The sequence below is a fragment of the Erinaceus europaeus genome, chromosome 17 (assembly GCF_950295315.1).
Source record: "Erinaceus europaeus chromosome 17, mEriEur2.1, whole genome shotgun sequence".
Classification (NCBI taxonomy): domain Eukaryota; kingdom Metazoa; phylum Chordata; class Mammalia; order Eulipotyphla; family Erinaceidae; genus Erinaceus; species Erinaceus europaeus.
In genome coordinates this window covers 5,059,854-5,074,858 of record NC_080178.1, presented here as the reverse complement: position 1 = coordinate 5,074,858, position 15,005 = coordinate 5,059,854, and the positions used below count along the sequence as shown (strand labels likewise).

The window sequence follows — 15,005 nt, the reverse complement described above, 5'->3', positions numbered from 1 at the left end:
CGAGTCCAGCTCCCCTGATGCTTGGTCAGCCTGCCACCCCCCGCCAGAGCTCTCCTACCCACAGTGTTCCCCGGGCTGCTGGCACTGGACAGCGAGTGACAGGTCCTGGTGCCCCTGGGTGCAGCAGAGGAGGAAGGGCCGGAGCTCGGGCCACGTGACTTGCCAGCTCAGCCCTGCCCAGTCTCGCCCAGCCTGCGTTTGAGGTCAGCGGCGCTCGGTACTTCCTCAGTTTACAGAGCTGCTAGCTGTCCCCCGCAGTCAGGGCTGAGAAAACCACCGGCCCAGAGACTGGACAGGATGGCCGCTGGGCCTGCCCCGACTCTGGGTGAAGGGCTGGAGGTCCCCGGTGGCCTGGGGCAGCGTCCTCTCTCCAGAGCCAGGGGCAGAGGGGGAGGGGGCGAAAGCGCCCACAGCACCTTCCTCCAGTGTGGCGGGGGCCGGGCTTGAACCTGGGTCGAGCGCACGAAGTAAGCTATTGCAACACCCGGGAGGGTCCACCGCAAGGAGGGAGGGGAGGGGGCTGCCGTGCCCCCCCCACACACACACCTGTACCAGGCACCTTCCCTGGGGCTTTGGGGAGAAGCGAGAGCAGATGGAACATCAGGGAGGCTGATGAGCTGCCAGAGGGGCCCAGGGGCAGAGCACGGTCTTTGCCTGCATGCGGCCCCAGGCTCCAGTCCAGGCATCTGCTGGTGCTCTAGTCTTTTTTAAAAAAATTTTTAATTAATTTTTAAAAATTATCTCTATTTATTGGGCAGAGACAGCCAGAAATGAGAGGGAGAGACACCTGCAGCCCTGCTTCACCACTCATGAAGCTTTCCCCCTGCAGGTAGGGACCAGGGGCTCGAACCTGGGACCTTACGCACTGACATGTGCGCTCAACCAGGTGCGCCATCACCTGGCCCAGTGCTCTAGTAGTAAATAAAATGAAATTTAGGGAGCCAGGCGGTAGCACAGTGGGTTAAGCATACGTGGCACAAAGCACAAGGACCCGCGTAAGGATCCCGGTTCGAGCCCCAGCTCCCCACCTGCAAGGGAGTCGCTTCACAGGCAGTGAAGTAGGTCTGCAGGTGTCTGTCTTTCTCTCCCCCTCTGTCTTCTCTTCCTCTCTCCATTTCTCTCTGTCCTACCCAACAACGACGACATCAATAACAACAACTACAACAACAGTAAAAAAAGGGGGGGCAACAAAAGGGAAAATAATAAAAAAATAATAAAATAGTAAAAATAATAAAAAATTAATAAAAAAGTAAAAATAATAAAAAATTTTTAAATATTTTACTTATTAGAGGCAGAAATTGAGAGAAGGAAGGAATGGGGACAGAGAAAAGAGAGACAGCTTCAGCGCTGCTTCATGACTCACACAGCCTGCCCCCGCAGGTGGGGACCTGGGGCTCAAACCCAGATCCTTGCATGTGTGCTCTGCCACATGTGCCATCACCTGCCCCCCCCCACCAGTTCTTTTTAAGAAGGACTGATGAGAAGTTGGCGGTGGAGAGGACCACTAGGAGCAGCAGAGCCGAGGTGGGTGTGGGGATCAGACGTGTTGGCACTGGACCTCAGGGTGTGCAGACCTGGGCCGGTGCGGGAGAGCTCTCAGCCCACACTGCTGCAGTAGACCTGGGGCAGGAGCATGGCCCTGAGGCAGGCTTAGGTGGGGGGTGAGGGTGGGGGGCCCTGGACAGCAGGGCACCTCTGGAGGACCCCCCCACTCCCGCCCGCCTGCAGTTCTGAGAGGAAGCAGGGTTGGCAGTGTGAGGGCTGGAATGGGGGAGCCGCACCTAGGGAGATGGCCCCAGGGGTGGGCGGGAAGCGGTTTCCAGGAACTGCCGCCCAACCATTGGGTAGAATGTGGGATCAGTGATGTCATTTTCATGGCACAGTAGCGAAAGCATTGGGCCTTGAAGCGGGAGGTCCAAGGTTTGATCCCTAGCACTGCACGTGGCCAGAGTGATGTTCTTCTACTTTTCTCAGTAAGAAAAATAAAATAAATTGTAGTTGGTTTTACAGTTTATTTATAGTTACAGGCCTCAGTCTCATAACTGACACCCCTTATGGGGTCCCCAAATCCTTCCCTGAAGAGTGTGTGTGTGTGTGTGTGTGTGTGTGTGTGTGTGTGTGTGTGTTGGGGGGGTGGCTTTTCTTACACTGAAATTGCTTTTGGTTTCTGTCCTGCACGTGCCTGCCCCATCCCATTCTAGAGGGGGGTTTGTTCTGGGGCAACAGGTCCGGCCTGCTCACGCGCCTCCCCCAGAGCTGAGCCCCTCCCCAGGTCCCACCTGTTGCAGCAGGTGAGATAAGGACTTTATGGCCGCCCGCCCCGGCCTGGACTGTCTCCTCGCCTCTCCCAGCTGTTACCCTGCCGCGTACCTTGGGGAGGGTGGGGCAGCCCACTTCCGGGGAGGGGGAGCCAGGGAGGAGGAAGTTGCCCTAAACCCGCCTCTCTCTCTCTCTCGCTCTGTGGCTCCCTTCCTCCCCTTCCCCTTCCCCTCCTGCCCCTGCCCTCCCACCTTCTCCTGGGGAAGGGCCCCGGCTGGGGGGCGGCCTCTAAGCCGGGAGAGGTCCCAGGCCGGGTTGCCACCGCTCACCTCACCAGGCCCGGCCTCCCTGCCGGTGCCGGGTGCTGGTTTCGGTTGCGACACCCTCCCTCGGTTCCCGGTTCCCAGGCAGGAGCCGGGCTGCCTCTGGCTGAGGAGGTGGTGGAAGGTGCCGCCTGCCCCCGCCCGGCACCCCGGCCCTGTACTTTGCCCTCGGCCACGGCCACCCGCCCCGCAGGCTCTGCTGCACGGATGTCGCCAGGGGCCTGCGCGCCTGCCTTCAGCCCGGTACGTCCCCCTGGGCTCTTGGGACTGGCCCCTGGGTCTCCTCTCTCCCTCCCTGGCTGCTCAGGAGAGCTCGGGGTCAGAGCTCACAGGAAGGGCTTCCAAAGGCGGCAGCTGAGGAAGAGGGGCAGGTGTCCCGGGGCGCCCCTTCCCTCCCTCCTGGGTCCTGGCGCCTGGCTGACTGCCTCGTCCCTTCCCACCCTGAGGAAGCCTAGAGGGGGTCCCATGCAGAGTCCCCAGCTTTTCTGGGGGCAAGCTGTCTGGCTGTCTGTCTGTCGGGGAGCCTCCAGTCAGGGAAGGAGCCCAGCCTACCTGAGTCAGCGCCGCTGGGGTGGAGGCCTGGCGCCGGGCGGGTGTGGAGGTCCCAGTAGAGCCCCTGGTGTGAGCCGCGTCCCCCCTCATCCTGGGTCCTGCCTTCTCTCTGCCCCTCCGTTGAGGACCCCCAAACTGCTTTGACCTGTTATGCTCTGTGAGCACGATCTGCCTTCCCCCCCACCCCACCCCACAGACGGCCTGAAGTCCCCCTGGACTGTGGTGTGGACAGCTGAAGGCAGAGATGGCTCCGAGCTGACCCTGTGGGCTGGGCCACACAGGCAGCCGCCACCTGTCAGCCGGTGAGGGCCGAGGAGGCAGGTTTCTGGTGGGGCTTCGCCTCACACGTCTGCTTCGTGGGGAATCAGGGAGCAGAGAGCAGGCGCCAGCTGCCCTGCCCCGCCCCGCCCTGCCCTGCCCTGCCGGTCCCACCTGGCCTGGGGTGGCCTCTGCCTCCCGGTGCCCTGTCTAGGTCTTGCCCCCCTCCCCTCCTCCTCCTGTGAGGCCCAGAGGTGCTGCTGTGGCTGGTAAAGCACAGAAGGGAAGGACCCCAGGGTCCCTTGTCAGCACCCCACCCCCCCCCCCGCCCACCACCTCTCTTTGGGCTGGGTGGCGCTCACTGTCCACGTGAAGTGGGGGACCGACGCCAGTGAGCCACAGCCAGCCGGGACCCCCGGCATGCCCTGTGTGATAGGTGATCTCCCTCTCATGGCTCTTGCTGATAATAAAGCGACTACTTGGGGAGTAGGTGGCACGGTTAGGATTGGAGTCGGTCCGGCACATTCAACACCAGGGATTGACCGCGGCCTCGTGCCTTATCCACTGTGCCACCTCCCGTACGGCTACACTTGAAAAAAAAAAAATTGACTCATAATGTCATGTGAGGTAGATGATTCCACGGAAGAGGATGAGAGAAGGGGCCTGGCGGCGGAGCACCCAGTGAGGCACACGCAGTGCTGAGCGCCAGGACCCGTGTAAGGATCTGGGTTCGAGCCCCCTGCTCCCCACCTGCGGGGGACACTTCACAAGTGGTGAGGCGGGTCTGCAGGATTCTCTCTACCTGTCTTCCCTCCTCTCAGTTTCTCTCTGTCCTGTGGGGGGTGTGCCCACCAGGACACAGGAGCAGTAGGCTCACAGTGCCAGCATGCCGCCCCAGCAGTAACTCTGGAGGCAAAAGAGAAGAGAGAGCGAGAGAAGCCAGGGCACCCCTCTAGTCCGTGTGACACCGGCGATTGACCGGGAGCCTCGGCCTGCAAGACCAGTGTTCTGTCTGTCGAGCTGTTTCCCTGGCAGCTGGTGTCACTCTTAGCTGCACCTGTCTGCTCTGGTAAAGAGGAGGGTTCTGGGGGGCTGGGGCCGGAGGTCGTGTGGCTGGTTGTTCATGTTCCTTGAAGCCCAGCTTCCAGCTGAGCCTGGCAGTGTCTGGCCCTGCTGTACCATGCAGCCCGGCCCTGGGGCCGGCCGATTGAGAGACGGAGAGGGGCAGATTGCAGCCGCAGAAGCTGCAGACAGGCAGACGCTTCCCCATGTGGGTTCACAGGGCGCGTCTGCTGTAGACTTGGAGGGTGGGGAGGCACGGGCGGGGGGGGGGGGGTGTCCAGGAAACCTTTCTCCACGGCTGCCCGCGGGGCAGGCTCATTGTCAGCCTGGCTTCCTCGGGGCAAGGCCGTCAGCCAGAAACTGGAGGATGAGAGGAGAGGCCGGCCGGGCCCCAGGACCCTGGTGGGGGCGGGCGGGGGGGGGGGCTCTGGGTGCTGGCTCTGGTTGCGGGACCCCAATTTAGGAGTCAGCAGGGCCTGGAGCGCTCTTCTCCCCAAGGGGCGAGCATTCCTGGAATTCCTCTCTCGAGGTGGGGGTGAAAAGGCTTTCCGAAACCTCTGCTGCTGGTCTAGCCGCTGCAGTTTGAGGACGCTAAGGGGACTCCTCTGAGGCGGCAGGGCCTTGCGGCTGCCCCACACACATGGGGCCTTTCTCCTCCCGAGTCCAGCCCCTGGAGGCCCGCAGCCACCCGCGACATCGGCCCCGCTTCAGGCTGCTGTCACTGTCTTTCTGCCCGACTAGCAGCTGGCTGGGGAAGCAGGCTTCTTGCCAGGGAACCCTGGACAGTTCCTTGGGTGGGTGGCAAGTCATCCTCTGTGGTTTTTGAGGGCTCTGCTCAGAGCCAGGGGAGCCTGAGAGGAGTGTTGCCTCACGCCTCTGCCTCCCTCGGGGGCCTCTGCGCCCCCCCCCCCCCCCCCGCAGCGCTAGAGAGAGCAGGGGCTCTGGACCAGAGACCAGACTCCTAGCTGTTTAATTGAGATAAAATTCACATACTCTATCACCCACCCACTTAAGTGTACAGTTAAGTGGCTTTTAGTAAATTTGCTGTGGTGACCATCACCACAGCCAGCATTTTATCAGGACGTCTTTTGTTTTGTTTTGTTGTGGGGGGGGGGGGCAGGGAGATTGGCTGTGTAGGTAGAGTGTAGAGTGCAGGACTCAGAAGCCTGAGGTCCCAGGTTTGAGCCCTGGCACCAGAGGAGTGCTCTGAGCTCTCTCTCTCTCTCTTGCTCTCGCTCTCTCTCAGTAAATAAATCACCTTTTAAAAGTTCATTACCATAGAAAAATAAAAAAATAACCCGAGGTCCGGGAGGTGGTGCAGTAGATAAAGTTCTGGACCCTCAGGCGCGAGGTCTTGAGTCCGACCCCCAGCAGCACTTGTACCAGAGTGATGTCTGGTTCTCTCTCTCCTCTTTTCCCGCTCATAAATAAATGCATAAATAATTTTTTTGTTTTTCCCTTTTGTTGCCCTTGTTTTATTGTTGTGGTTATTATTGTTGTTATTGATTTTGTCGTCATTGGATAGGACAGAGAGAAATGGAGAGAGGAGGGGAAGATGGAGAGAGATAGATAAGACACCTGCAGACCTGCTTCACCGCCTGTGAAGCGACTCCCCTGCAGGTGGGGAGCCGGGGGCTCGAACCAGGATCCTTACGCCGGTCCTTGTGCTTTGCGCCACGTGCGCTTAACCCGCTGCGCTACACCTGACCCCCACAAATAAATGTTTTTAATATTTATTTATTTATTCCCTTTTGCTGCGCTTGTTGTTTTATTGTTGTAGTTATTATTGATATCCTTTTTGTTGGATAGGACAGAGAGAAATAGAGAGAGGAGGAGAGAAAGACAGACACCTGCAGACCTGCTTCACCACCTGTAAAGCGACTCCCCTGCAGGTGGGGAGCCGGGGGATCCTTCCGCCGGTCCTTGCACTTTGCACCACTTGCGCCTAACCCTCTGCGCTACCGCCTGATTTGCCCATAAATAAATTTTTAAATAAATAAATAAGCCACCCCCCCCGGGGGGGCTGGGCGGTAGTGTAGCAGGTTAATCGCAGGTGGCGCAAAGTGCAAGGACCTGCGTAAATATCCTGGTTCGAGCCCCCGGCTCCCCACCTGCAGGGGAGTCACTTCACAGGTGGCGAAGCAGGTCTGCAGGTGTCTGTCTGTCTCTCCCCTTCTCTGTCTTCCCCTCCTCTCTCCATTTCTGTCTTATTCAACAACAACAATGATAAACAAGGGCAACAAAAGGAGGGAAATAAATAAATGTCATGCCCCCCCCCAATTTCTTATCCCCTAACTCAGCCTCCATAATCTCTGCCCTGTCTCTGTGGGTTTGCCTGGTCGCGACATGACATTTGCCGTCAGTGGAATCACGTAGCCTGTGGTCTTGGGGCTTCAGTCCTGTTCATTGTCGGTCAGCGTTCCGTGTGCGGTGACCGCACAGCCTGCCGTCAGCCAAGGGAGGCTGCGCGGTGTCCGCTGTGGAGCCGCCAGCATCTGAACCGTCGTGAGTGGACGCACGCCGCCACGTCCAGTACCCTCTGGCCAGCGTGCGTGGCCACCCCTCGAGGGGCTACGTGTCCGCACCTGCCCCGCACCAGCCTCGCCCTTTCGTCTCCTTGCAGGGAAGGGTGTCTAGGGAGGGTGGCCAGAGACCTCGCTCACACCCACCACATCGGGCAGCGCCATCCATGGCCCAGTGGGTGAGAGGCCGGCCCCCATCAGGGGGGAAGACACGGGGGCATCCACTCTCCTCAGGGCAGGCTGTGTCCACGGAGAAGTGACAGGTGACCGGGGAAGCTCTTGGTGGTGACTGACCCCGTCGCCCCTGGACCTTGCACACGCAGGGGCGGGCGGGGCTGGGGTGGTGATGGGGTGTCGAACCAGGCCACCCACCACTTGGGAATCTCCTTTTGGAAATAGCCAGTAGGTCTATTTTAGGTATATTCCAAAGGGCCCACATGACTTTATTAGTTTTTGCCTGAGCCTGACCTCTGATATGCAGGCGGACCCAGGTTACTGTCTGGGGAGATGATGTCACGGCTGGAAAGAGGGCTAGAAAGCTGGACCAGGGCAGAGTAGCTCCCCAACGTGGGAAAGTGTATAAATACTGTTTATTGACTGTGACCCCCGGCGCCCCAGGCTGTGAGCAGGGCCCGTCCTCTCGCCCCATCTGCGGCCTCCCTCCCTTGCACGTCGCCTGAAATGCACCCCCCTCCCCACAGCCCCCCCTGGGACACCTGGACCCCAAGCCCAGCAGTAAGTCCAACATGCTACGCGGCCGCAACTCGGCCGCCTCCGCCGACGAGCAGCCCCACATCGGCAACTACCGGCTCCTCAAGACCATCGGCAAGGGCAACTTCGCCAAGGTGAAGCTGGCCCGCCACATCCTGACCGGGAAGGAGGTGAGCAGGGCGCCAGGGCGTCGGTTGGAAGAGACCTGAGCCCGGAAGGAGTGGGGGCTGCGGGTTCCTCGGGTGGGTGGGTGGGCGGGCGGGCAGTGAGCGGCGGCTCTCTGGTCCTGTCTCCCGTTCAGGTAGCTGTGAAGATCATTGATAAGACTCAGCTCAACTCCTCCAGCCTCCAGAAGGTGAGCCCCCGACCCACCTGCACGGGCGCCTCTGTGATCCTGGCTCCAAGACGTCCACTCCGTCTGCTGTCCACTCCCCCCATGTCCCCCGCAGGCTCCCAGCCACGGGCCCCTTCCTCTCCGACTGTGTCCTCGCTGCACCGTCTTCCGGCCTGTGGCCTGGCTAGCAGCACAGGTGCTGAGTCTGTGGCCGGGACTTGGCTCCAGAGCCCAGGGAGAAGGGGCTGTCCGCCCTCGCTCGGCTGGGGACTGCTGAGTGCCCAGCCTCTGAAGTGTGAGCCGCTCAGGGACAAGTATCCCAGTTTCCCCTCTCACTCCCAGGATCCTCTATCTGTCTGTCTGTCTGTCTGCCTGCCTGTTCTGGTGAGACAGGGCCTCACATGTGCAGCTTCGCTGCTCTGGGCCACTGTTCGTTCGGAGGGCACCAGCTCCCCTCACCCTCCAGCCAGGGTGGGGCCACCTCCTCCTGTCTCTCAGAGCCCTTGCTCCCTCACGCGCCCACTGCTCTGGTATCCAGCATCTGGGCTCTGCCCTCGCTCAACCCTGTGCCTTTCCAGCGCATGGCAGGTTGACATGTTCCATTCTCCTGCACGTTGTGTGATCTTGACGTAGAAGCAGGTGGGATGCGCCTGCAGGGTCACCTCGGTGAGAGTCGGGGCTGGGGCTGTCCCCACCAGGCTGAGGGGCCTAAACCAAGGTGTTCCCTTTTTTCCCATTCACTCCCCGCCCACACACACACACACACACACACATAAACACACTGGGATCGCCTCATGGTCTCAGGGTTCTTTGGTTCAAAGGAAGCATTGCTTCATTGGTACGGCTTCTCTGCTTAGCGTTTCCCAGAAGGAGGGGGCAGAGGACAGAGGGCTCTTTTTTTTTTTTTTTTAATATTTTTATTTGTTTATTATTTTCTTCTCTTTCTTTCTTTCTTTCTTTCTTTTTTTTTTTTTTTTTTTTTACCAGAGCACTGTTCAGCTCTGGCTTATGGTGGGGTGAAGTGGGGGATTGAATCTGGGACTTGACTTAGCCTCAGGCATGAGAGTTTGTTTGCATAGCCATTATGCTATCTACCTAGAGACAGAAATTGAGACAGGAAGGGAGTAGAGAGACACATGCAGCTCTGCTTCACCATTCGTGAAGCTTTCCCCCTGTAGGTGGGAACCAGGGGCTTGAACCTGGGTCCTTGCACATTGTAATGTGTGCGCTTAACCAGGTGCACCACCGCCTGGCCCCCAGAGAGCTCTTTTTTTTTTTCCCCTTAATTTTATTTATTTATTTTCCATTTTCTTTTTGTTGTTGTAGTTGTTGTTATCGTTGATGTCATTGTTAGATAGGACAGAGAGAAATGGAGAGAGGGGAAGACAGAGGGGCAGAGAAAGACAGACCTGCTTCACCACCTGTGGAGCAGCTCCCCTGCAGGTGGGGAGACGGGGGCTTGAACCAGGATCCTTACGCCGGCCCTTGTGTTTTGTGCCACGTGCGCTTAACGCGCTGCGCTACCGCCCGACTGCCCAGAGGGCTCTTCTTGACATGTGCGTGTAGACCCCACAGAGAGGAAGCCCCTCAGCGGCCATTGGCATTTGCAATGTGGCACCCCCCCCCCCCCGCCAGGCCATCCATAGCCCCCCTCCTAACAGGCTGGAAGGCAATTGGAGACAAAGTTTGTTTCACTTTCTCTTTTTTTGAATCAGAGCACTGCTCAGCTTGGGCTTCTGGTGTTGCTAGGGATTGAATCCAGGATCAGAACCTCAGGCATGAAAATCCTGGGGAACCATCATGCTGCCCCCGCCTGTAGCCTTCTTTCAAAATGCTGTCCTGGGAAATGAACCTAGGACCTCATACCACCGCCGAGCACCCTCCGAGTTGCCCCCAACTGTTTGCACTTTCTGAGAGGGAGGGCCAACAGACACCTACAATGGAGTTTGCTTTGGTGCTGTCCCTGGTGCTCCCTCTGGTGCCAGGGCTCGAACTCAGGTCCTTGTGCACAGCATGGCATGTGTTCTGCCCACTGAACTGTTACCTGTCCCTGTGGCTGTAGGGATTTGCAAAGCCTTTTGACACTCTGTTCCCAGACTGTGGCCAGATGACCCTTTAAGTTTGATGCTAGTGATGATCCTTGACGGATCATCTTGGGGCCGAAAAAAAATAACAGCAGTTAGTCATGCTTGAAGCAGAGGATCCAGGTTCAGTCCCCAGCACCATCTTAACCTAGATCCGGTTTAAAAGACGAAAGGGAAAGGCAGCAGCAGCAGCTCAGCCCTATCAGGGACCTAGACAAACACAGCCCACTCTGTGCCCATCCTGGAGAGCCCCTCCCAGGCCATGGGGGCAACCTCTGACCCTCCCCTCAATGCTGCCTCCTCTTTCTCTCTCTGGGGTATGGTTTCTGGGATGGTTTTTGTTGGTTTGTTCTAAAGACTGATTGGCTGGTAAGAGTTGGCAGGGGAGAGAGAAAACGCGGGCCAGAGTATCACTCTGCACTGAAGTCGGGGCCTCGCAGAGAGCACAGCCTCAGTCTGCTGTGCCGGCCCCGGGCGGGCGCTGACAGGAAAGGGAGCCCGGGTCCAGCTGGTACCTATCTGACGGAAGCTCTGAGGCCTCATGACAGTGGGGAAGTAGGGCTGAAGCTAGCTCGCCCGGACCATGTGCCTGCTCTGCTGGCCGTGCCTCATGGCGCTGGAGGAAGCTTAGGCGCGGTGATGCCTTCCCCCTCTTCCTCCGTCTGTGTCTAAAATTTGGATCTGGAGCGGTGACAAAAGTGCGTGTGTGTCCATGTCACCCTGTGAACGACGTCCTGCGCCAGGTCTCCAGACCCCTTCCCTCCCCCCTCGATCAGATACCTGCCCCCCAAAAAAAAACAACAAGGAAAATAAAAAGCAACTAGTTCTTTTTCTCTGTGCAAGCGATGGGCCTGAAAGTTATCCCCCCCCCAAAAAAAAAAACCCACCTCTACTTCTCTGGCCCCCGCAGAAGGGATGGAGTTCATTTCTGTCATCTTTCTCTATGGAAATAGATGGTTTGGAGTCCCTGATTTTGTTTCACAAAGAGAGCGTGAGTGTGTGGAGGTGGACTTGATTAAAATTGGCATCCGCTATATATAGGAGTGGCTTCTCCTGCCACCACCCCAGAGCCCAGGAGAGAAGGGCCTACCCCACCGGTGGGTGCAGAGATCAGAGGATGATGGGGTCCCCCTGCAGGGCTCGCCCACCCTTCACAGGGTCACTTTTGTCACTGAACTGAACTTCAGTGCAGGCAGGTTCTGAATATTCATGTACACAGGCCACCCCCCACCCCCAAACACAGCCGCCTGCTGTTTGGGGTGCCTGCAGCCGAGGTGGCTGGCGTTCCTGGCTGCTGAGCCCGAGGGCACCAGCTCCGGGAGCCGCACTTGCCTTCCCCGTCTCTGCTGTCCCCTCACCTGTCTCCGGTCTGTCCCCCAGTCTGCCCAGTCCTTCTCCCCCCTCTTGCGGACACGAATCCTAGCAGAGAGGCGAGCGAGTGGCGGCGGCGTGACCCTGCTGTTTTCTTTTCCAGCTCTTCCGTGAAGTGAGGATCATGAAGGTCTTAAATCATCCCAACATAGGTGAGGCCCGGCTGTCTGTCCTCCTCCTCCTCCCCCCATACCGGCTCCACCCTCCAGCAGGCAGCCCTCCCCTCCCCCATGCACGGTGACACCCCCCCCTCCCGGGGAGCCCACTCTAGACCCCCTCTCTGGCTTTGCCTGCTGAGCTGTCCTGGTGGTGGGCGTGGAGGCGTGGAAATTGGGTCCCTCAAGCTGCTCCCTGGCTGTGGGGCCATCAGCTGGCCCGGCTGCACTTGGACTCACGGCTCGACCTTTTCTTTCCTCTCCTAGTGAAGTTATTTGAGGTGATTGAGACGGAGAAGACTCTCTACCTTGTCATGGAGTATGCGAGTGGAGGTAGGTCTGGCACAGCTCGCTGGCGCGCCTGCTTGGCCCCCGGCCCTGCAAGCTCCCATCAGACCCTGCCCGTCTCTTCCAGGAGAGGTGTTTGATTACCTCGTGGCTCACGGCAGGATGAAAGAAAAAGAGGCTCGAGCCAAGTTCCGCCAGGTGAGTGTGGGCCGACCTCTGCCTTTTGGGGTAACCGTGCGGGGAGGAGTGGCCGAGTTGGGGCCCCTGTGGGCCGTGCTCATCTGTCACTCAGAACTGGGTCTCGGGGTCCTCGCTTCACCTGCACGTGCCCCCAGGATGACCCTGCTTCCTTCCTTCCAGATAGTGTCTGCTGTGCAGTACTGTCACCAGAAGTTTATCGTTCACAGAGACTTAAAGGTAAGGCGCTCACGCTCGCTCACGCGCGCTCACGCTCCGTGTCTGCGTCGGGCTGGGCTGCCTATCCTCTGTCAGTTGTGAAGTGACCCTCAGGCGCTGAGCATCTGAGGAAGCCTTAATGTGGGGAGACGGCAGACAGCCCGAGTGCAGGCAGCCTGCAGGGCACACACCCACACCTGTCCCGCACCGAGATGTCCCCGGTCCCCCAGTCCTCGCAGACGTGACCAGGATGAGTCTGGGCCTGCTCTCTGAGTGCCTACACACTCCCACGTGGCCCCTGCAGCCCAGTGAGACTGACCGGAGACACGCTGACCGGAGACCCGCCCTGCAGTTGACGGAGGACAAATCCTGTGTGTTCCCCACAACCCGCCTCTTCCGGCCAGTGCCCTGGGCCATCTGCCTGGTTTCCTGACACCTCCCATCTTCCCTCCAGGCTGAAAATCTGCTCTTGGATGCTGATATGAACATCAAGATCGCAGACTTTGGCTTCAGCAACGAATTCACCTTTGGGAACAAGCTGGACACCTTCTGTGGCAGCCCCCCGTACGCTGCCCCGGAGCTCTTCCAGGGCAAAAAATACGACGGCCCCGAGGTGGATGTGTGGAGCCTGGGGGTCATCCTGTACACACTGGTCAGCGGGTCTCTGCCTTTTGATGGACAGAACCTCAAGGTGGAGTGACGCTCGGACGTCTTGCTTCCTCTCGCCCCGTCTCTTCCCCGCCCGCTTGCCCCGGCCACCTCCCTCTGCTGCCCCCAAGCTCACAGCTGAGGTCAGCCCGGGACAGGACCAGATGGCCTCTCCTCACCTCCCAAAGCCCGGGGCCCACTCCTGCCAGGGACCCTGGGTGCTTGGCTCACGGCCTCTGGACGTCCCTTGTCCTGGCCGTGCTGCCTCGAGCCGGAGCCGTACCTCACTGCCCCTGCCCACACTCTCAGGCCCTGGCGGCGGCCCCCGGGTGATGCCAGTCTCCCTCCTGCAGGAGCTGCGGGAGCGGGTGCTCAGGGGAAAGTACCGGATTCCGTTCTACATGTCCACGGACTGTGAAAACCTGCTGAAGAAATTCCTCATTCTCAACCCCAGCAAGAGAGGCACTTTAGAGGTGACCTGCCGCACCCAGCGCCCTCCCGGCAGCCCCCGTGCCCCCAGCCCCTCTGGCTCACCCCCTTTCCTCTCTGCCCTCCCTCCCCCATGGCTCCAGCAAATCATGAAAGACCGATGGATGAATGTGGGTCACGAAGACGATGAGTTAAAGCCTTATGTGGAGCCGCTCCCCGACTACAAGGACCCCCGGAGAACAGGTGAGGCTTTGCCGGCCGTGGCGGGTGGGAGGGGGGACACAGGCCTGGCCATAACCACGTGGCCCCGGGTGTCCCCACGCAGACCTGATGGTGTCCATGGGCTACACGCGGGAAGAGATCCAGGACTCGCTGGTGGGCCAGCGGTACAACGAGGTGATGGCCACCTACCTGCTCCTGGGCCACAAGAGCTCCGAGGTGCGTCCTCCCCGGCGCCCACCCCTGGCGGCTGCACCCCTGTGGGCTGAGGCAGGGCCAGCTCTGGGGCAGCCTGTGGGCTGCCTGCACTCACTGGTCTCCATGAGCGAGAGAGCGGGAAAGCGAGGGGCAGGCCGGGGCCGGGGGCCGGGCCTCCCTTTGGCTCGGCGGGCAGCCCGGTCTGTCCAGGTCAGGTCAGGACTTGCTTGGCCTGGCCGGACGGGTCTGTGTGGATCTGTTGGGGGTCTCTCTGTCAGTGTCTGGAGGCACGAAACACTGGATCTGTGATTCTCTGTTAGCCTGTCTTTCTTTGCCACCAGGGTTCTCACTGGGCCTCACTCCCGGCACAAGGGATCCACTGCTCATTTATTGATTTCTTTTTGCCAGAGCACTGCTCAGCTCTGGCTTGTGGTGGTGTGGGGGTTGAACCTGGGACCTTGGGGTTTCGGACATTCGAGCCTCTGCGCATAACCATTTTACTGCCTCCCCACTTCTTTCTTTCTTTGCCGTTTCTTTTTTTTTTTTTTCCTATTTTTTTAAAATTATTTTTTCTTTTTTGCCTCCAGGGTTATTGCTGGGGTTCAGTGCCTGCACTGCGAATCCACTGCTCCTGGAGGCCTCCCCCCCCCCTTTGTTGCCCTTGTTGCCTTAACCTTGTTGTGGTTAATATCGTCGTTGGATAGGACAGAGAGACATGGAGAGAGGAGGGGAAGACAGAGGGGGAGAGAAAGACAGACACCTGCAGACCGGCTTCACCACTTGTGAAATGACCCCCCTGCAGGTGGGGAGCCGGGGGCTCGAACCGGGATCCTTCTGCCTGTCCCTGCACTTTGCGCCACGTGCGCTTAACCCGTTGCGCTACCACCCGACTCCCTTTTCCCCCTATTTTTATTAGGGCAGAGAAATTGAGAGGGAAGGGGAGACAGAGGAAGAGAGACACCTGCAGATCTGCTTCACTACTCGTGAAGCTTCCCCTCTGCATGTGGGGAGCAGGGGCTGGAACCTGGGTCTTGCACGTGGGAACCTGTGCGCAGCCACACAATCCCTGTAGCCTCCTGATAGGAGTCTTGGGTCTGTGTTCTGTCCAGCAGTGTGTGTGCATCTGTCCTGCTGTCTGCACATCTGCAAGTGTTAGGGTTGTTCAGCCCATCTGGGTTACCATGTCTTGGTCTGTG

At 59.0% G+C, this 15,005-nt stretch overlaps 1 protein-coding gene across 8 annotated transcripts in view; it reads left to right on the top strand.

Moving 5' to 3' along the window:
• Nucleotides 1-15,005, top strand: part of MARK2 (microtubule affinity regulating kinase 2) — a 62,413-nt gene that overhangs the window by 40,365 nt on the left and 7,043 nt on the right. For 7 of the 8 annotated variants that reach the window (XM_007518541.3, XM_016186224.2, XM_007518540.3 and 4 more), the window contains exons 2-11: nt 7,678-7,857; nt 7,989-8,042; nt 11,580-11,628; nt 11,899-11,964; nt 12,047-12,117; nt 12,280-12,336; nt 12,770-13,006; nt 13,317-13,436; nt 13,536-13,635; nt 13,718-13,830. In XM_007518541.3, the coding sequence (XP_007518603.1) occupies nt 7,678-7,857; nt 7,989-8,042; nt 11,580-11,628; nt 11,899-11,964; nt 12,047-12,117; nt 12,280-12,336; nt 12,770-13,006; nt 13,317-13,436; nt 13,536-13,635; nt 13,718-13,830 (1,047 nt within the window). Of the gene's footprint in view, nt 1-2,449; nt 2,826-7,677; nt 7,858-7,988; nt 8,043-11,579; nt 11,629-11,898; nt 11,965-12,046; nt 12,118-12,279; nt 12,337-12,769; nt 13,007-13,316; nt 13,437-13,535; nt 13,636-13,717; nt 13,831-15,005 lie in introns of those variants that run through there. The other variant, XM_060176180.1, reaches the window with a different exon arrangement.